Source organism: Eubalaena glacialis, chromosome 1 (assembly GCF_028564815.1).
Source record: "Eubalaena glacialis isolate mEubGla1 chromosome 1, mEubGla1.1.hap2.+ XY, whole genome shotgun sequence".
NCBI lineage: Eukaryota > Metazoa > Chordata > Mammalia > Artiodactyla > Balaenidae > Eubalaena > Eubalaena glacialis.
In genome coordinates, this window is record NC_083716.1 from 24,349,810 (window position 1) to 24,372,037 (window position 22,228).

General features: G+C 42.2%; 1 protein-coding gene across 1 annotated transcript in view; it reads right to left on the reverse strand.

Annotated features, from left to right (window-relative positions):
• SORCS3 (sortilin related VPS10 domain containing receptor 3) overlaps positions 1-22,228 on the reverse strand; it is a 596,683-nt gene that overhangs the window by 82,590 nt on the left and 491,865 nt on the right. Inside the window, exons 9-12 of the mRNA XM_061193540.1 lie at positions 17,837-18,016; positions 8,505-8,651; positions 6,851-6,953; positions 1,657-1,733 (exon numbers count right to left, since the gene is read on the reverse strand). Of these exons, the coding sequence (XP_061049523.1) occupies positions 1,657-1,733; positions 6,851-6,953; positions 8,505-8,651; positions 17,837-18,016 (507 nt within the window). The remainder of the gene's footprint in view (positions 1-1,656; positions 1,734-6,850; positions 6,954-8,504; positions 8,652-17,836; positions 18,017-22,228) is intronic.

Genomic DNA, 22,228 nt, shown 5'->3' on the forward strand with positions numbered 1-22,228 from the left:
AGCCACATAATAGAAACACTGGACTGAAGTCTGAGGGTAAGGACTACAGGAAGATTCTTGGCGCTGAGGAGGAGAGAGAAGTTATTTTCTTCGCACTTTCCTCTCTGTTGTATCATTTTGGCCACGGCTAACTCTTGGCCTGTCCAGCAATGTAGTGGAAGCTGGAATCCTTAGCTGTTTGGGAAAAGAGAAAAGAAAACCAAAGTGGTGACAACATAAGGAAGGAATGTAACAGTGGCCACCTGGCCAGGTGAGCTATTTCTTGTGTTGGAGGGACAATGGTTTGTCTGTTAGGAGTTTCTAGACCAGAAGAGTTTACATTCCAGTTTCTACCCCATTTGGCACTTGTAAGAGAGTATCTTATATTGTGAAGGTATGTTCTTATTTATGTGTCTGTTCCTCATCTACTTGATTCCCTTGTGGGCAGGAATCTTAACTTATTCTTTGTTGTAGGCCTTACAGTAGTTAATATAGGACTTGTGTCTAGTAGGTCCTGGGTAATTTTTTTTTGACAGTGGTAGTAGTGACAGTGGTGGCAATGGGGGTGGCGATGATGATGTTGGTGATGCTGATGATAATCTTCACTAAGGGACCCAAACAGAAGCTTGTGCAAGTAGATTTCAGATGGTGGCTTCACCTTCATCGCTAAGACATTTAGTGCTCTTCCTTTGTCTTCCTCAGATAGAAACCTTCTCATCTTTAAGACTTAGTAAAATGTCACCTCTTCTTGTGAAGCCTTTCCCAGTTTCCCCAAGTAGAATCAATTCCACCCTCTTCTTTGCAAGCTAATAATGCCACTAAATTAACACAATCACTCTAAACTACAGTTAGTTATTTATGAACCTGCTTCCTCTGCTTAATTCTGAGCTCCATGAGGAAAGGGACTCCAAAGTATTCAACTGCCTGTTCAGGTTTATACTTGACACCCAGTTGACATTGTATAAATCTGTGTTGTCCAGTATAGTAGCCACATGAGACAATTTAAATTTAAATTGATTAAAATTAATAAAATAAAACATTCAGCTCCTCTGTCACACTAGCCACATTGCAAGTGTTCAATAGCCACATGGGACGGTATAGATGCAGAACATTTTCATCATTGCTCAAAGTTCTACTGGACAGTGCTGCAAGAAAAAGTGTGTAAAATTGAATTAATTTTTCATGTGGTCATGTAACTATTAAGCTGTCTCATACTTAGTAAAAGATGGGCCTACATAATACTGAAGCCATCACAGACTTCCACGGCTTTGCTGGTCTTAGCATTCTACCGCCTTCCTCTTGTAGATAAAGAAACAGACCCAGAAAGGTAAAGAGACCTACTTGCCAAGACCCCGTGGCACATTAATGATAGAAACTCTTTTATTGGCTGCATCTACTCACACCGGCATGGTAATTAGCATCTGGTGACTGTTCCATACATGTTGCTGAATGAAAGAATGAACAAATTGGGAAAATCCCAGTTTTTCTTATTCCCTGCCCAGCTCTTCCAATTTTACCCCATTGCCCATCTAATCTGCCAGCTACATTGACCAAACAGAAGAGCTGCTTCAATTTTTTTGCACCCAAAAAGTCATAACAAGCCTGAGAATCTATAAGAAAGATGTTGGCAGAACTTGCCCTAAATGGCTCCTCCCTGTCCCCGAATCTCCCAGTTACCTGTCTCCATGTGTTGCCCCCATCGGAAGAGATGAACACGCTGATATCAGTATATGAGAGCTCTGGACCAATGTTGCCTGAAACGGAAGCAGATCGTTTGAAATTGTCAGGCGATTTACAGATTACGTGTGCTTGGGGTTGGGTGAGGGGGTAGCAGAGAGTAAAGATTTTCCAAGTTATTTTTAGAATAGATTCATACAGTCTGTCTTTGATGTCATATCAAAAACCCAGCAGGAAGATAACCTAACATGGGAAAAAAATGAATAAATAAATAATATGACAGGGATGCATCTTTAAATGGTAACACTCAAAGACCAAATATTGATAAGATTGGACCTCTTGAACTACTCATTCATACCATTAATCTCTTCAAAATTAATCTTGATGGTGGCAAAGAGAAGAGTAAACAATCATGCTGCCTCTAGGGACACCTTCCTCCTCATGTATAACTTTAGCCTATGAAAAACTGGTGTGTGTATGAGTGTGTGTGTGAGTGTGTGTGTGTATGTGTGTGTTTCCAAGTTAAACTTGCCAATATGTTTCTTGAGTGCCAGGCAGTTGAGTAATCCATTAGTATAGGCAGTTGAGTAATCCATTAGTATAGACTATGTAACCAAAATTATACAGTGCCCAAAAGAATATGACAATATTCAGCAGACCATGGCCATCCAGCATGGCAGGAGAAGTCACCTGGTTTATGCCTAGCCTGACCACACTTACTGCCTTTATCCCTTCACACCGTTTTTTCCTCTCCCCTTCTTTTTCTTCCCCTTGTATTAATACTTCATCACCTTGTGGTTATGTTTATTTAAAAAAAGAAAGTGGTTAAGATTTCCTAGTCTATCCATATTGCCCAAGTTTGCCCACACAGCCCCCGTGCCCAGAACAGTGCCCCAAACTTAGAAGTGAGTTGCTCAATAAATAACTGTGCAACAAATGAATAAGTAAACAAATGAATGAATCACGTTCTGATGTTGATGTGCATTTGGGGAGGTCTTGAGAAGCAGGAAAAGTACCCTAAACATGTAAGAATTTATCACTGAGGCTGATATTTTTTCTTTAAAAATAGCATGAAGGGAATGTTAGCTCCCTTCACATTAGTAGCCTAAATAAGAGCACAATAAAAATGCAATAATGAAAATGTTAATTGAGCTCCTGACATTTAATGCTTCAAAATGAGAATTTAAAGGCAGGCTACAGCTTGTCAAGCTCCCATCAGCATCAGGGAGCACACAGCTAGCCAACTTGTTTTGACATTCAGGCTTCCAAAAATAACCCTGGGGCTCAGGGCCCAGGCAGTCGGCATCAGTGGAGTGGGGACAGGCATCGTGAGTGGCTCTGAGGAGCTATGTCTGGAATTTGGAATTCAACTCCTCAGATCCAGGTTTTAGAAGACACAGATGAAGAAAGAAAAGAGGGACAGGGCAGAAAATGTCAACTTGAGTCTTTTAACGATGGTTGCCTGGGACGTTGTGCTAAAAAGGATCCTGAAGCCATATTTGATTTCAACAGAATAGAGTACGGTGATCTATTAGTAACGTCTACCAAGGGTGGTAGAGAGGGGGGGAAGCAGGTATGAAGTCCCCCTAGAGCTGGAATCTGCCAGCCCTGTCATGGCTTCTTAGGCTCTGTCTCATCACCTCTTACCCTCTTCAGGAGCTGGTTCTGCCTACATCTTAAGCCTCTCTTTCAAAGCTTGACCCAGATTGATTTTGGAGGCGGGGTGGTGGTGAGAATCCAAGGCTCCCAGTGAAGACTGTTTTGGAAGTATCTTGGGTCAATTGAAAGGATCCCTGAAACAAATACTGCTGCTCACAGGGACCAGAAAGTCAGTTCCCAGAGGAAAGGACAGACAAGAGGTGTCCAGGATGATTTGATCTTTGAACATGTTTGCCCCTAAGTGGACCTGTGGGAAGGAAATCTCTGATAGGGAGAGAGTCAGGGTTATGGCGTCAGAGAAGGAAGATCTGAATAATGTGCCTCACTGGCTAAAGCAGAACTGGAGGGGGGCTTCCCAAGGTGGCCTCTAGCCAGATTGGAAGAAGAGGTAGCTGGTCCCCGCTGAAGTGGTGTGATAGGAGGGAGAAATGGGGAGAGGGATGGAGAACGGGGAGCTCCTCTCAGCAACAGCTTAGCTTGGAAATCACAGAGGTGCCGCTGCCCTTTTGGGCATTTGTAAACAACACACTTTTAAGCCCTATGTCCTCCCAGGGCTACCTTTCTCTGCTCCTTAGTTAGACATGTGTAAAGGAAAGAGAGAAAGAGAGAGACAGACCGAGAGAGAGAGACCGAGAGAGAGAGAGAGACAGAGAGAGAGAGAAAGAGAGAAACTTTTAACATCCTCTGGGGTTAGAGATGCTTCTCTCACCACCACTGATGCCCACTCAGGGTGATTAAGTGCAGGGGGAAGCAGACAGTGCACAAGCCACTGCAGGAAAGGAAAGCACCTCCATGGAGGGGACAACACAAGGGTACGAACATTCAGAATGTATAGGAAGCATGGCAGGGAGCCTGGGGTAGCTGTGGAGCGGGCATGTGAAGAGGCTCGGGGCTAGGTCTGGCTGAATGGCTACTGGACAGACTAGACTTGGAGCCAGAGGGAGTGTGAGTGAGGGCACAACACCTGTCCCCCTGCCCTCCATCCTTCATCTGTAAATCGAGGACAAGAGTAATCGCCTTTTCTACATCATAGGGCCATTGTGCAATCAAGGCAAGGAAAGTGCTTTGCACACCTTAAGGTCCTGGGAGGATGTGAGGCCTCGACTACTAGCCTGAAACCACAGTGGTAAGGACGGTAAGAACCCTAGTGCTTCTGATGGCTAAAAGCAATTGCCAGACTCTCCAGACTGGAATTCCATCTGCCTTCTGAGATGGCCTCAACAGGAGTTTGAGATGAATCCCCAGGTGTCCTGTCATCCGCACAGCTTCCGGGAGCCCTCATCTCAGTGAGAGGTGGAAGGACGCAGTGAGCAGTGAGGAGTGGAGAGGAGAGAGGCCAGGATCACTGACACCTGAAGGCAGGTGAAATGCATGGATGTGGAAAAGGATCCTGGAGAGATGGGCTCCATTCAGGCCAATGAAGCCATCCTAGGATAACTTCGTAATTATTCTCCCGATAGCGAACAGCCTCCCAGGGAGAGCTGGCAAGCAGGGTAAGGAGAAGCTGGGAATGCGAAGGCATGTGCCGGTGACCTAGCACTGGCTTTTCAGCAGGATCTTGTCAGCTGTGTTATGTCCCTCTCAATGCAAAGCACCATACAAAGTTAGAAGAGTGACAAAGGGAGAGAAAAGGAATTAGTAAATTCTCATGTATATGGACAAAAAAGTTTCAAAATCCAATTCTTAATGTCTATGTGTCTGTTAGTTTACAAAGACTTAGCACTAGAGTAATTTAGAGGTGCGTGATGGTCTCAGGTAATAACAACCACAACTAACCTACCTGACTAAGCTCTGAGCCCTCAGCGGGATCTTCCATGTCTAATTCTTACAACACACTCACAAGGCAGGAAAAAAAAAAAAAAAACTTCATTTGCAGATGAGGAAAATGAAGCTCAGAGGTTAAAGAACTAAGCCAAATTCATAAGGCTCGTAAGTGTCAGAGGTCAGCTTGGAAAGCAGGACTACAGGGTTCCTGAGTGCATTCATTCATTCCGTGGATGCAGAGTGAATGCATATTATTTATGGATTCTATTGAAGGAGATGTGCAAACCATACTCTCCTGGTGTAAGAAGAGCAGTTCTAAATTTCTGTAACATTAACAATGATAATAGGTGACATGTATTGAGCATTCGATATGTCCTAGGCACTGTTCTGAACACTTGAAATCCATTGCTTCATTTAATACTCCAATTCCATTATGTTGGTATTATTATTCCCACTTTGCCAATGAAAACGCCAACGTTCAGAGTGGTTAAGGCACAGAGAACAATGCCCTGGGCCCTGGGAGGGGCCTCACATCCTCCCAGGGCCTTAAGGCACAGAGAACAATGCCTGACTACATAGTTAGCATTTATATTTTATTACTGATTACTATTTTCCAGTGTCCCTTCCACTCCAGTCCGGGGTCTCCTATAGGCCTTGAGGAGAGGCAGAGGGCACAGCAGTCCCACAGCTGGGAGGTCCAATCGGCATGGATGATGGTGTGTGGGGTTCCCTCCCCCAGCCAGGAGAACACCAATAGAGCCTGCCCTCATCTCTCACTGTCCTGGGCTCCCTGAAGCCAGTGGTGTTAAATATGGCGGCTCCAGTTCCTACGGGGTGGAGGGGAGTAGGCTGAGGTGTCAGAAGGCTATGCTAGCTGTCAACCCGATTCGAGTGGATGGTCACTGGTGGTGTTAAAAAGTTCATACAGTTGGAGGCTTGGAGAAGGAAGTCATGTCTACGAAAGCAGTTACTTCAGCGGCTGGAGCTTCAGGTTGATGAGAGAAAACAGACTAAACCATCTCAGCAAGTTGCTGTGAATTTATCTGCTTTCATTAGAAACATAGCTGCCTCATAGCAGAGCTCTAACTTCGAAGATTAGAGGCCTCCTTGCTTTATGCTATCCATGTATTCCTGAAAAGGTGTGTGGAAATCAAATGCATGCTAATCAGAGCACTTTCCCCCAGAGACTTTCATTTTCATCTCGGAGTTGTTTTATCTTCATTTCTGATAGATGTTCAGTGGACGGTGGTTCCAACAATACAAACTGGAGTTTTTCTGCCCTTTCCCCCAGGCTCTCAGCCAAGTGGGTTAATCATGTGTAAACCAACCTTTACGTGCACCAGAGACCTCCTGATTAAAAACAGCTCTGGGGTGAAATCCTTTGTAAAGAATCCTCTGTGTAAAAAGAAAACTACCCCAACTTATACTTGGTGAGCTAGGAAGTTCATATATCACGTTTTCTTAAAGTAAGAATTCCCTATTACAAACAACCTTTCTGATCTATCAGTTTACTTGGAGAGGAACTCTGGCCTCTTGCTAAGCACAGGGTACTGCCCTGTGACCATGTGAGATGTTGCATTTACCAAAAGTTGCAAGTGTCTGGAGCTCTTTTACTGGGTTATTAGATTGGCCTTGGAGTCCCACAGATCTTGCCTATTTTCTGGGAAGAGTGCCCATAGCTTTTATCTGATGCTCAAAATGATTCCAAAGAGGTCATAACATATTCCAGAAGCCCTCAGTGAGGAAGAAGCCCAGGGAATGTCTTCCTTACCTGTGGCCACCACGAGCCCTGGAGCCGTCTCCTTGCTGGAGATCCTCCCTGAGGAATACGGATTTTCGGAGACCTGCAAGTGTAGGTGCAGGGAGCAGAAGGGCTGAAACAGAGGAAGAGAAAGTAGCTTCGTTCCAGGAAGCTCCCGACATGCACCCCTGCCCCGCCAGATACGGGGCTCCCAGGTGTTCAGCTTCCAGAGACAGCAAGGATTGGATGTGAGCCACTCACTTAGTTTGGGGCACAAGTCATCTCTCCCTGAACAGTTGATATGCTCACATCGGAAGCTGCCCTGAGCATCATTCATAGGTCCCTTCCTGTCCCTGTTCCTGTCACAATTGTAGGCTTCCCCTCTCTTCCTCACCCCTACCCCATTCATCAAGGTCCAGTTCATGGTCAGCCTTATGAAGCCTTCCAGACCATTCCTTCCCACAGGATGACACTGATCTTCTCCCATCTCTGACCTTGGCCATCATGCTCTGCTTCTTGGAGCTCTAACGGGCCACTGGGAGCAGTGAAGCGGGGAAGTTAAGTGAGACGGTCTCAGGCCCTCTACCCTCTTCTTCAACCAGATGGTCCCTGTTTCTGCTTTATGTATTTGGTTCCTGTTTATAATTTTACTCTGAATTTTACTTAAAATGTCTGAAGCCATTATTTGAAACTCATATAAGTTTGTGTTCTTTATTCATTTACTTATTTATCCCTTTTTGAGTTTCTTTAAAAGGATTAGGGATTTATAGACACCATATAATAAAAATAAATGAATTGTGAAATCAGGGAAAGGAGAAAATTAGGTTAATACAATAAGATGAATCCATGGGTAAGGTTTGGGGAAAAAAAATTCTTGCTGTGACCAGTTCTTGCATGTAGGCAGGCATCTGTCTCTGACCTTCCTAGTACCCCAAATCAGAAGCATGGAGCTGGACTGAAAACTACAAAAGGGGAAAGGCCCTGTTAATCCTATTTACCACTATATTCCCAGTTTTTAACATAATGTCTAGAATATTCAGTAAGTGGCAAAAGGCAACTTTTTTTGCGAAGGGGAAACATAACCATTTCTGGGACCTTAGAAAATTTTCTCAAATAGGTCCTCTTTAAGAGGGCACTGAGAGTTGTGCATTTCACTGTTAATTATCTGTCTTCCCTCCTCACATGGAGTTGCACCTCCATGGTGCCTACCCCAACATTCTATACAGCTGGAACCCTGGGAATGCTGAGAGATTAACTCTGTCCCATGTGGACATACCAACCTGACATTCCTTGGGCTTCCAAGGCAAATTTTGCTTACCTTGCCCACCATCAAGCACTTGTCATCAAGCACTGTATCATACCAGCATCAGCTAATAGGTATTTACCACTACTAAGCTCTGTCTGGGACCCTTGGGCACAGGCTCTTTCTCTTATGTTTCTTTATCTTCCTAGGAGTTGGAGCACATAGTATATTCTCAGTAAAGGTTTGTGGAATTCAACTGAACTTTCCAATCAAGTGATATGGCAGTCTGAGTCCACAGGTCAATGCCCTGGGACCTGTAGGAAATCCCTGCTCAGCACCAGCCAAGATCCTAAGCCCTCCTTGATGGAAGAAAGCCCCCAGTGGAGCATCCCCAGGTAACCAGCCTGCCCTGTGGTCTCACATGAGACCGGGGGGACTGACCAGCAGGCAGTGTACTGGGCTTCCTCTCAGGTCCACGTCTGGAGCTTGCAGGAGGCGCCAATCCCTGCCCTTGTTGTAAGTGATGTATGTCTTCACTTGGCCATCCACCTTCTTGTTTGCCAGGAATATCCCTTTGATGCCTGCTACCTAGGAAAAAGGGTGAGAGATGGAGAACCATGTTGGGCCAAAATCCCTATAGTTTTGGAGAGGCCCTGGGAGAAGCCCCAGCATTTTCCACAGCATGTTGGGGGTACAACAGAGGAAAAGAGGAGGAACATGGTGAGAAATGTCACGTGCCACGTGGTCTCCAAAAGAAGTTTAAGTTCATCTCTGCTCCCTCCACCCCCGCAAACCAGACGCCCCATTCCCCTATTATTCATCTGCTTTGCCCTACTCTACAGGTCTCTGCACTTTGTTCAGAGGACTTTATCCTTAATTAACTATCAACATTCCCTCTGGGGTGGGAGTGGTTGATAACAACTGAAGGAGTTACTCCTTCTAGAGAACATTTGGGATTAACAGATACAGGCTACTATATATAAAATAGATAAACAACAAAGACCTGCTGTGTAGCACAGGGAACTATATTCAATATCTTGTAATAACCTATAATGGAAAAGAATCTGAAAAAGAATATATATATGTATATACACACACATATATATGTATAACTGAATCACTTTGCTGTACACTTGAAACATTGTAAATCAACTATACTTCAATAAAAATTTAAAATAAATAAATAAAAACAGAGAACATGGGATTTTGCTCAGGAGGGGCTTGTTGACAGGTTTTCAAGGCATCAAGGTATAATCCGTAATGGCAGAAGTCCAGGTGTCCTGATTAATAGTGAGGTCGATATTTCGGGGCAGGTGACCCAGCTTGGCGACCTGGCCCCTATCTCTGGCTGTGCCACCAGCTCACTGTGTGACTTTGGATAATTCCCATATTATCTTGGGTCTCAGCCAATGGTCACTTAGAAAGAGCCCTTCCCTTCCTTTTTTCCCTCAGTCAGCTGGCAAAGGATACAACAGATAATGTAGAGCGGGTCTTGCCAGAGTTCCGATGTATCGGGATTTGCATACCCTTGATATTCTGAAGGAAGAAGAGCACCACCACAAAACAAGTAGCTAGAGAATGAGGACATTTATGATCCAGAAGCGTTCGAGAGTAAGTACAGATGTGACTCACTTTTATTTCTTCTATGCCTACATCTGGGCAATAAGAAGAGATATTTAGAATGACAGCAATCTATGTCAAAGAAACATTCCCTTGACTTCTGGTTCAAGTTCCAGGATTTTCCAAAGGAAAGGTAATTCAAATTGTTTAAATATTTATATATAAATAAGAGGTAGAATGGCAGGTTATCTGGATTACACTCAGATATCTCAAAATTTTAACTGTACTTATCTCCATTATTTGAGGGTCATCATGAATTGAGGTTTACTGCAGTTCTGAGAGGATGCCAGTGGGAACAAAGGGAAGGAATTTCACAGAAGTGAGTTCTTTTTTTTAATGACATAATTTACCTGATGAAATGGGAAGTGCTTTTTTTTTTTTTTTTTTTTAAAGTAACCTGACTGTCCTTGAAAGAGAATAGAGAATGCCAACCCAAATACAAAACAAGAAACAACAACAAAAATGGACAGAGGATGTCAGGAGGAGAACAGTGCTATCTGGGAAGGACACCACCAGGGGGATTTGACAAAAGGCCAGCGATGGAACTGATTAGATTCCTAATGTGAACAGAGGGTGGGTAAGGACAGAAGCCAAGGTGGGGAGAGGGGCAGTGTTGTCAGAGTTATGCCCTTCCCCAGAGGTTTCCTCCCTGCCCTAGCTGCTTAAAGTCAGTGCCATTTCAGGAAGGCCGGCACCTTAGACACCCATCCAAGGGCTGTGAGGCCCTCAGATCACCTCGGTCTTTAAAACCAACTGCGAAGTTGTTTCTCTCAAACCCAATTACCAATAATTCCTCACAGAAAATGGAATCTGTGTTTCCTTAGAACCTTCTGCCTGATGGAGGCCTTTTGCTATTCTCTTTAGACATAGAGCTGGTGTCTTTTCTGATGGATCACCAGATAATGATTCCATAGAACTCTTTCCCCTAAGCCAGCCGTCCGCCCCCAACACGTACCCAGGGCCTTGATATCGAATTTCTAGAACATATACAGGCCAGAATCAGACTCCTGTCTGTCACAATCCCCTGCCTCCTAGCTCGATACATTCTAGCATGAATTACGAGCCACTTAGCTGCTTCTTGTGTTCTTCTGGGTGAGCATGTCTGGAAAATATAATATGCCAATATTATATTACCATATTCCCACTAAGAACTCCACCATTCAGATGGCTATTTTCTGTGTGCCTCACATAGTCTGAGAGCAAAATCAGGAGAATGGAGACTGAAAATATATAGAAGGAGAGATTTTGAAGGAACCCATCTGCACCTCTGAAGGTGTTTCTCCTGCAGTTGCACATAATGCCAAAGCAATCTCAGTCCTGTCTGCCTGTCTGGAAAAACAAAACAAAACAAAAGATAACACACTTCCCATTTGGATTTGGATTGTTCAAAGCCCTTACATTATTGCTGAGTTGCTTCTTGGCTCCATCTCTTGTGTAAATGGACTATAAGTTTGGAGGGCACTTTGTTTTCTGTATCCTAGGCCAATAGCTTTCAAACTTTTCGATTGCAACCCAAGTATGAAATACATTTCTGTTGGCACCTAGCGGACTCATACCCATATATGCACGTATGTGTACACACATAGCTACATATATATCTGACACAAAAGTTCCATGAAACACTACTTACCTTCACTACATGCAATGTAAAGGAACTGGGGAATGAGACACACATTTTAACTCTTCCCCATCCAAGGAGGTATTTGGAATCTGATCAACTTAAACATGCTTCTTCCCACTGTGGTTTGAAATCAGCAGCATAGCTGCTGCTGTTGGCCCCAAGAGTTCAAGGAGAAAGGTACCAGCTTGTAAGGTGGTCCCCAAAGAAGAGGGTAGTACAAGGCCCCAGGCCTGCATGGCCCACTTTCCCTCTGGGAATCAATTTGAGGTGCAAAGGGACACTGACAGCAGCCCCTTGGCAGAGCACTGAGTCCAGGTGGCATAATCATCTGTCGCTCACCCCCATGCTCTCAGGACAAGGAAGCCAGGGCTCTGCTGAGAAAAGCAATTACCATGGTTTGCCTTGGGCTGTCCCTAGAGTTGGACCTGTGGTGAGGGGCCGATGAAGGTCAGTTGGGGAAAATGTCCCCATGGGGGCTATAAGTAGCCATCCATCTGTCCAAAGAAGGGTAATGTAAGGTCATGATAAAGCAGTGGGTGGAGGGCAGGCACTAGAGACACAGAAAGCAATAAAACATCAATAAGCTGAGCAAAGAGGCCAGAACACTAAGGATAGCTCAGAGTTTCATTTTATCCATCCAAGTATAGTGAGCTTATGACAATTAGTCATTAGGAAATTTAAACGAAACTAACGAGGTGCCACTAGGACCCTAAAAGAATGTCTAAACACACGTGTGTGCACACACACACTCACACCCAAAACTGATAATACCAACTGTTGTTAAAGATGTGAAGCAACTAGAACTCGCATACATCTCTGGTGGGGATACAAAATGATACTGCCACTTAAGAAATGGTTTGGTGGCTTTTTATAAACCTACACTGAGATTCAATCTAGCAATTCTACTCCTACGTATTACCCAGGAGAAAGAAACACTTATGTTCACATAAAAGTTTATAGAAATTTTATTCATGATCACACAGAACTGGAAACACCTTGAATGACCTTCAACTGGTGAATGAATAAACAAACGAGGATACACCCAGGCAATGCAGTATTACTCAGCAGTAGAAAGAAAGGAACGTCTCTTGATATTCAACAACATGCGTGAATCTCAATGTACTATGAGAAAGAAGCTAGACTCAAAAGACTCCCTTTTTTGCATTCATATGAAAATGTAGAAAAAATAAAACTGGAGGGACAGAGCGAAATCAGACTGGTTTGCCAGTGACTTTTGGTGGGAGGAAGATGACTACAAAAGGGCCATAAGAGGGAATGTCGTGAGACAACACCTTATATGTTCAATGTCCTATATCTCGATTATGGTGGTAGATGCACATACCTCTGTCAAAACTCATAGAACCAAAAAAAGTATAACCAAAAAGGGTAAATTTTACTGTACATAAATTATACCTCAATAAAAAAAATGAATGTGAAAAAAAATGTATAATAGGAAGAGCCTAGGCTTTTTGGTCAAATTGACATGGGTTGGTTCAAACACAGCCTCACCCTTTACTACCTGTGTGATCTGAGCCAAGTTACCAAACTCTCTGCATCTCTGTACTCTCATAGGCACAATAGGGAATGGTATCTACCACAAGGAGTTATTGTAATAGATAAATAAGAAAGAGTATATATATCGTTAAGGGTTGTGCTATCCAATACCATAGCCACTACCCACATAGGGCTACTGAGAACTTGAAATGGGGCCAGTGGGACTAAGAAACTGACTTTTAATTTTATTTAATTTTAACCAATTTAAACTGAAATTTAAAAAAACTGATACCTGATCCAGTTATTGGCAAACTTTTAAGTATGCTTGGAATAACTTGGGTATGTGAATCTACCTTTTCTACTGTAAATTTTATGAAATATAAATGCTGATCAAGTATTTCTGGTGAAAATTTAGCATATGAATTGAGATGCTTGAGAAGTGTAAAATATACCCAGGATACTGTAGACTTAGTATGACAAAAAATATAAAATATCTCATTAGTAATTTTTCATACTGAGCATATACTCAAATGACAGTATTTTGGATATTTTGGTTAAATAAAATATAATATTACAACTAATTTCACCTGTTTCTTTTTACTTTTTTTTACTTTTTTCTCTTGATTTTAAAGTGCACATGTAGCTTGTTATATATTTACTCAACAGTGTCAGTTTAAGGCGTTACCTGGTATGCTGTTGTTATTATTATACAGAGTTACAAGTTGGATGCTTAATCCAGGAAAATATTGAAGAAAATGCAGCAGCTCAGAGAATGTTTCTACAATATAACTGAAAGTGTTGCAAAGAACATTTGTTACCTGATTTATCAGTGGCGAACATCTAGGAAGAAATGCAGTTTATAGTTAGAGATGTGAAAAAACCACTACAGAGCTCTATATGAAAAGAGTGTCATAAGAATAATGGTGAACACACATAATGAACTGCATTCATTGTCAACACCAGCCTTGTTTTGATGGAATGGCTCTGTTACCTTAAAGAAGAGATCATTATTTGGCCTTCAAGAATTATTTTCTCCCCTGATTATGTAATTACAGCCATGACAAGACTGCACTCTGATGAAGGGATTGGACAGAGCACAACAGGCTCCCTCTTCAGCAGGCAACTGCTCCAACAGACCAGGAAATGAACAATGCCTCGCCTTAGATTTTAGGGAGTTGGGTGGGGTTGATCCCCTTGATCTCCAAGGTCTCTCAGTGCCAAGACCTACAAGGTGAACTTCTCAAATAAATTCTCACTTTCTTTGTCCCCTTTCCAATGTCAAGAAGAGGCTTGAGAGGTCCATGTGGAAGACAGAATGACACACCAGTAGCTTTAAGTAGCTGTGGTCAGCTCGAGCCACCTCACATCTGTGTTAACTAAAGGCATCTCAGACATTTCAGACAAGGGAAAACAAATGTACCACCCTGTCACATTGTAATATAAAGCTTTACATTAACTTGGCATAGGGACTACCTCGTGCATACAATTATCATTTGCTAGATGTAAGGGAAAACATAGAGAAATACCAGCCCAGAGAATAAAGGCCCGACTCTTCAGTCAAGCTCTTTACTAGCATCTTCATAGTCTTTATCCCCACTATTCTCCAAGGTCATTCGACATTCTAGGAAAATGGACCTCTACTCATCAGACTCTGGTTCTCTTCTTATGCTGGACTTTACCAGGCGTGCCTTTCTCCCATGCTCTAGCAGTTCATCATTTAAACCTACTCATCTGCAAGTCTCCCCAAATTCATCAAGTTAGAATTAATTTTCCTCTTAGTGATCCCATAACATGCAGGAATCGCACCTCTAATACAAGTTAGACTGTGATCAATACCCTACTAGAGTCACTTACGTCTTTCCAGTAGATTTTGAGTCTCATGTACCAGCCTCATCAAGCAAAATACATTTCATGAAAGTGTGTTACTTTCGCTGAATTGAACACGAAAGCTCACTGTTTTTTCCAGCTGTATTACTCAAGGGCATTCAGAGTCCACAAAAATTATAGTCTCTTTGCTAACTGGCCATATGGTACACAATCTCAGTTTCTGTGAGAATCTCCAGTGAAGAAGGTTGAAGTCTAATGACCCCTAGAGACCAATTAAATTGGGCTTAATCTCCAAATCACAGAATGTATACCCAGGCGCAAAACAGCATCACCCTCTAAACACCTTCAATATGGTCATGGTCTAGATAGTGTCAGGATATAATTTATTACCTTGGTATTAAATGCCTTCTAGAATCTGAACCCCAACTACTTATGCAGCACTCATTCTTGTACCTGACAACCATCTATTCTACGCAGTTAGACTGGCTAGCTCACGGACTTACAAATCTACACTGTCTGTCCAACTCTTGGCTTATGTCATTCTTGACATTTGGAATGCTTTCCGCTTCTTCACCTCTTCCTCCCCAGGGAAAAAGTACTGATAATCGGATTGGTAACATTGGGAAAAAGAACTGGTCTTCTACAGCACATCCCTAACTCAACTATTTTGGGATCTGCCTGCAAAGATCACATCCTCTGCACCACAATGCTGTGGTGTTACAGAGACAGGCTTCCATGGGAGAGCTTTTTCTTTTTCTTAACATCTTTATTGGAGTATAACTGCTTTACAATGGTGTGTTAGTTTCTGTTTTTATAACAAAGTGGACCAGCTATACATATACATATATCCCCATATCCCCCCCCTCATGCATCTCCCTCCCACCGTCCCTATCCCATCCCTCTAGGTGGTCACAAAGCACCGAGCTGAGCTCCCAGTGCTATGCAGCCGCTTCCCACTAGCTATCGATTTTACATTTGGTAGTGTATATATGTCCATGCCACTCTCTTATTTTGTCCCAGCTTACCCTTCCCTCTCCCCGTGTCCCACGGGAGAGCTTTCGATTCACTATTTCTGCCTGTGACTGGATGGATGAGTCCAATTCTGGGGAGCAGTATTAGCAAGACCATTTCCTCCTACATGCTTTTCAAAGCAATAAAGCTGACATTTGACCTCCTTTTGTCTCACCCTTTGTTTCTGTCTCAAATGGTTTCATTCTTGGGCAGGTAAAAAAGGAACTTCATTTACTGACCCCTTCAAAGCCCAACAAACTAGACTGCAAGCTCCTTGAGGGTAAGAACCCTTATCTTTCCTGCTTTCCTCATGGGCTGGAACACAATGCAAGGGTACGATCAACCTTGATAAAAATGAATGGAGAACAAGGTCAACAGAATTGGTTTTAGGGAAGTTGCCTTGCCTGGTGTATCTTGCTTCTCTGTAGGTGCGATGACACCATGTATTTTTTTCCCCAAAAGAGACTGACTTCAGCAAGACAAAAAAAAATTACATGTATCTTGGCACATTCTTCATTTTGATTCATGTGCCACTTCAGATCAGAATGTCTCACTGTTCTAAATGACCAAGGAGTTTCAGGCACCCTGTTTTAGGAAAGGAACTGCACACTGGCAAACTCACCCACCATATCAATAGAGTCAGAGAAACAGGAATTTCTCAGCTGAAAGGTCATCTGCAGCAATGTCCACCTCTCCTACTGGGCTCTGACCACAGGAGCATGAATAATCTTCTTACCTCTACAGGCTTACTTGTGCAAACAGGAATGGCCTCAGTCCTGGGAACATTCATCCAAACCTTCCCACAGATGTGATTTACTGCCCAATAACAAAGGTATATTTCTGTCTCCTGGTGTGATTAGAGGCATGAAAAGGTAAGCTTCCCAAAGCCATTTACACCCCTAGTCATCTCTACTAGTCTTTACAACTTTAGGAAGAAACCTAGGTCATTTCCGAAGCTGGGACCTTGTTGCTAAAGGAATTATTTCAGCACTTGTCTACGTCCTAGAAAATCACCATATTTCTACCCTGACATTCACTTCTCTCCTTCTTTTTAATGTACTTGCATTCACCCCATGCCTTCTACCTAATAAAATAACTGGAATCTTATATGTTTCCATCACTCTTAGTAACTGAGCAGCCAACTTAGATACCAGAGTAGGGATGCTGGAACTTTGACATGCACTGCTCAGAAGAGACCACTGTCAAGCAGAAGCCCATGCGCTGATCTCTCTGCTTTGACAGCCACTCCCGCTCCTCTAAAAGGAAAACTCACGATGGAGTAGCTCACCCATACCATCTGAGGCTACCGCCCACAACAGGCAACTTGTCCTGCTGTGAATGAATGACCTCCACCAGTACAGCCTGTGTGGGTCTGACCACAGGTCACTAGTAAATGTTGGATAATGAGACATGCCTCCTTTGCTCAAATCAATCCATCTAGTTGAAGTGGTCAGTCAAGTTCTTTCACTGCGAAAGATCACACACTAGAGGTATAAACAAGCAGTGTATCATTAGGGTCACTGAAACAATTAGTTTTTTTTTTTAAAATCTAGTCCGTAAATGGAATCACTTGGTTTCCTAGATAAATTATTCTTTAACTGGTGGTCACATTAAAAACATTCAATATAAGTGGAAACTCAATAAAGGTGATCATATTAAAAAAAAGATGTAAGTCACGGCCAGTTCTTCTCTATGCACAGGTGTTGGCATCTGGCAGCATTTCAGGGAAACCCTCACTCCTACCAGTGATATGTGCTTTCCTTGCCTATAAAGTTGTTCATAAAACATGATTTTCCAAATAATTTAAGGTATATAAATAGCACTAATCCCTCCACCCAGATCTCATAAAAAGAAGCACAGACTTGAAAAAAGTACTTAAGAGATCACTGAAGTCAAGTACCTTCACTTCTGGGTTGTAATCCTGCTCATACACATAAGACATTGACTTCAGCTCCCATTTGTTGAAGGCTTATTGAGTCAACCACCACACTAGATGCTTTACAAACATTATCCCTCATTCTCACAACAATCTCATTAGATCAATATTTTATCCCCATTTTACAGGTGAGGGAATTGAGAAGGTAAGTCCCTTGCCCAAAGTTACAACTGCTAAGTGTACAGCTGAGAACTGAATTCAGGACCATCTGACTCCAATGCTTGTGTTCATACTGTTAAAACTCATGAAATCTTGGCTACATACCTCATACAATTCAATAATGATGTTTCCCATCAGACCTCTGCTGCTCTTAATGTTCTCCATGGCCAGGGTGAAGTAGATCCCACGTGTGTCTGAGATGTAGAGGTTGTACGTGTCATTCTGGTTCCATTCCTGGACAGCTGCGAACACTTGGTTCTCACTGGTACTAATGATATGCATGTCCTGTAAGAAGACGGAAGGCCTGTAAGGCAGCAGATCTTCATATCTCCTTGCCCACTGAGACCCAGAGTAATTACCATGACTTATGAAACGGTTGAGAAAAAGCTTGAGTTATAGGCAAGGTTAAACAATTCTGTGTCGGGCCAAGGCTATAAATTATGAGCTTCATGATTTCTGTTACTTGCTAAGTGACAGTAAGATGGGTGTGAGGGGCTTTGGTGGGAATGATTTTCCATGGCTTCAAGGGATTTATCCACTTTCATTTTTTATTTTTATAACTGAAAGTTGGTCTTTGCTAATGGAGACATACAACCTTGCAAGAGGAAACCCACACGTGCAAAAATGACAGGTCCTATCCCTTCATTAGATCTTCATTTATGATTTCAAACTTTTTAGGGTAATGGTTTTCACACATTTCTTTGGAATCTTCAGATGGGGATTGCAAGAAGGGTGGCACAGAGGCATAGCCGATGGGTGGGGCTCTGGGCTTCCAACTCTGTTGTAAACAGAGCGGCACTATTGAGATCTGTTATGTCCTGGAGTTCTGTGTAATATTTTAGGAGTAAAAGGTGAGGGGGGTTCTGCTGCTAATACAGTAATGTTTGAAAACCACAGATATACAGGAAAGGATACTCACTCTAGAATTTAGTGTTCTGGGTCATAATATAAGCTCTGCTATAAGTCAGCTGTATGATATTGGATGCATCAGTTTCCCTGAGCTTCCATTATCTCACTGAAAGAGTGAAGAGGTTGGGCTACCAATAAAAATAGCTAACATTTGGGCACATTCTAAGTCATCTAAATGTATTATTTCAATTAAAAAATCCAAAAATTCTACAATGGAGGTAGTATGATTATTCCTGTTTTACTGAGGAGTAAACTAAGGCACGCAGAGGTTTACCAACTTGCTTCAGATTACATAACTCGTTAAGTAGCCAAACCATGTTTTGAACCTCTGTGATATGACTCTAACCTAATTGTTAGCTTCTAACTATTTGTATATACAGCCTCTAAATCAGAAGTTGCAAACCAATGACCCATGAAATGAATATGAATCACAATTGTTTGGTTTGACCATAACCTCTATCAAATACCTGAAAATGTAGTATTTTAGGTAGAGTCAGCACTCATTGGAGTCTTAGCCCTACATACCTATGATCTGCCCTTATACATTAATGTTAACTTCTTGGTCCCTGAAGCCACTTTAGTTTGTATTCCTGGACTGGGTCATTTCTAAAATCAAATCTAATAGTTCAGAATTCAAAATCATTTTTAAAAGCCAGTTTGCATATGTGGCTAGGCACTGTACAAAGATTACCACAAACTCAAGTCATTACCTAAGGAACTTACACTGTCAGGAAGAAACGTTAGCCTGGATAGATATCGGACTAAATAAGAGTAATTTAAAAAATGTATAACTATACAGGTGTATATGCCAAAGAGTAATATCATCCCAGGAAAGCAAAAAGAGAGGCACCCTTGTCACTGTGGCAAAAAACACTGGTAATAGGGACACAGGCACGTGGAGTGACAGTAAGTAAATAACTAGGGTGGATCTAGCCTTCACCTTATTTGACAACCTTTCCCAGAAATGGTTTCAACAAAAAAAAGGAGGCAGCAATGTCTCTAATGTCAGAACCATGGAGAGCTCCTCCAACTCGATTGTACAAAGAAGCAAACTCATCTGTACAGCTGGGAGGGGGCAAAAGTGAGAAAGTGAGTTCTGGATCTTTTATTGGAGATTCTCCGTCAGATCTCAGACTCTAGCCTTGGACTCCTTAGGTCACCTTGACTAAGACCTCACTTGCTCATTTGTGCTTTCACACCTTGTAGAATTACAGGTTCCTGCTGAGGTGCTTGAAAATGGAAATAAGGCTTACTCTTAAAAACCATGTGATGAAGTCACGTTGTGTAGTGTGGAATGAAAGCCCAAGAACCCAGTAGGAGGGGAAATAGCAGCTGCAGGAAATATGGATTAAATTCACTTAACCTGTTAAAAATGCAACAGAAATGCCTGGCTTTCCCCAGATGTTTTGGTCATAAAAATGAATGAGCTAAGTTATTTTAGACTAAACTAATGTAAAAGAAGTGAGGGGGAAAAAACAACTTAAAACACTGGCGCATGGTCAGGATTAGAGGCAGCCTGATTTGCTGTGAGTGCATCTTAGTTTAGATCCGCACTGGGACTATGTTACCTGGTGAGCAGGTACTCCAGGCTCTAGGATGAGAGACTGCTCTCTAGTATATAGAATTATGGGATGTCCACTTGAGAAATCCTTAATTTATCAAAGTCACTTAGCTAATAAACTATATTACTAAGATTTGAACCTAAGACTATCTGAATAAAGAGGCTAAACTCCTTACCAGTGGGGGTATAATTCGGTGTGTATCAAAATGACCTGGAGATCCTAATAGCATGCCGACTCATGGGTCCCAATGCCTGAGATTCTGATTCATTATGTCTGGTTGTGGAGCCTTAGATTCTACCACCTGAGCAAGCCCTCCAGATGATTCTAGTGCATGCAATCTAGGGAATCACTTTTTGAAAAACTCTGAACTATGTGCCCTCTCTCCTAATAGGTCTTAGAGTTGAATAGGGGTCAACCAATAATGAGAATATTAAGCCTTCCAGAACAAAGAAAAGCATCATTAGTTAAAAATGGTCCAATAGGAATCTGAATGACAATAAAGCTTATTTCTTTCATCTTGCTACCCTAATTTAACTGCAAAGCATGTGTCACTTCCTTATTAAAACAATTATAAATAACACTCCCCCTACATTCTCCCAATACAGTCACTAGGGAGAATCATGGTTGCTTTTTGAAAATCTAAACCTATGACTTCCTAGGTGAACAATGTAAAAATACTTCCGTGTTATTGAAACATTTTCTTGTAATTCGGGCCTAATGTAACTTCATTCATTACAGAAACACCTATGTTATTAAGCATTTGCCATGTGCCAAACACCATATATAAATACAGACAGGAACGAAACGTAGAACCTGACCTCAAGAATATGCCCACCTGGTGGTGGAGACATCACAAACTCAGGTGGCCTTTCGTGAACTTGACTAAGGACTACAATAGACGTACTGAAAACGGTGAACAAAGGCTTACAGGTGAGAGACAGGTGGAGTATTCAAGGGAATGTATGGAACTTGGAATAACCTGAAGGCAATTTTCCTCTGAGGGAGGTGAGGATAGACAGCGGCCACATCATAAGGGGTTCTGTATGGCACACCGAAGTTCTACCCTGAAGGAAGTACGAAGCTGCCACAAGATTTGAAGCAGGAGAAAGGGAGGATTAGAGTTGGTTAATTAATGCATACATTTTGTTGAAGATGATCAAGTTCATTACATGATAATATCCAATGTGGAAGCATTGTGAAGAGGGGATTTAAATGGGGCAATGCTAGAAGGAAGGGAGAAGGCTTAAAAGGTCATCGCAACCATCTAGGCAGTAATGCACAAGGGCCTGAACTGAAGAAGTAGATTCTCTATGAGAACTCTATGAAATGAACTTGTGAGATATTAAGGAGGTAGAATCTACAGAAGGGAGAAGGACATATCTTGAATATCTCAGATATCTGAATTACAAAATTTTCTGCTTTTTATTTAGAGTATTCATTACAATCAAAATTAACAATCACTTCCATAATTATTTGTGTGATATCTGCCTCTCTCATTAGACTATAATGAGTTCTCAGATGGCAGACACTATGTCTCTCTTATTTGTCACTTTATTTTTAGTGCTTATCAGAGTATCTAGCACATGGTAGACACCCAACAATAGTTCATTGAGTAAATAAATGGAGTAAGTAAGTAAATAAATGAAGTAAATAAAAGGAGGGGATATAAGTGTCAAAAGGTAGAGACTCTGAGCTCAGTTGTTAAACGGGTTCTTTAAGGGAATGTACCTCGAATAGGCAGTTAACGATATAGTTCAGAGTTTAATGGAGAGATATTTGCTGGGGCTGTGGATATAGGAGTCATCAGTGTGAAGAGAAGGGATGAGGTCACTCAGGAACCATGAAGAATGAAACGGGAATTGAGGAACATCGCCACTTTAAGGATGGCAAGGGAAGGGGATCCAGAAAAGGAAATCAGGAGACAAACACTGCCAAAGGGAAGAGTATCAAGTGTGGATTTTTTCCCCCAACAGTGTCAGATGCTCCAGAGAGTTTAAAAAAAAAAAAACCAAAAGATAAAGATGTA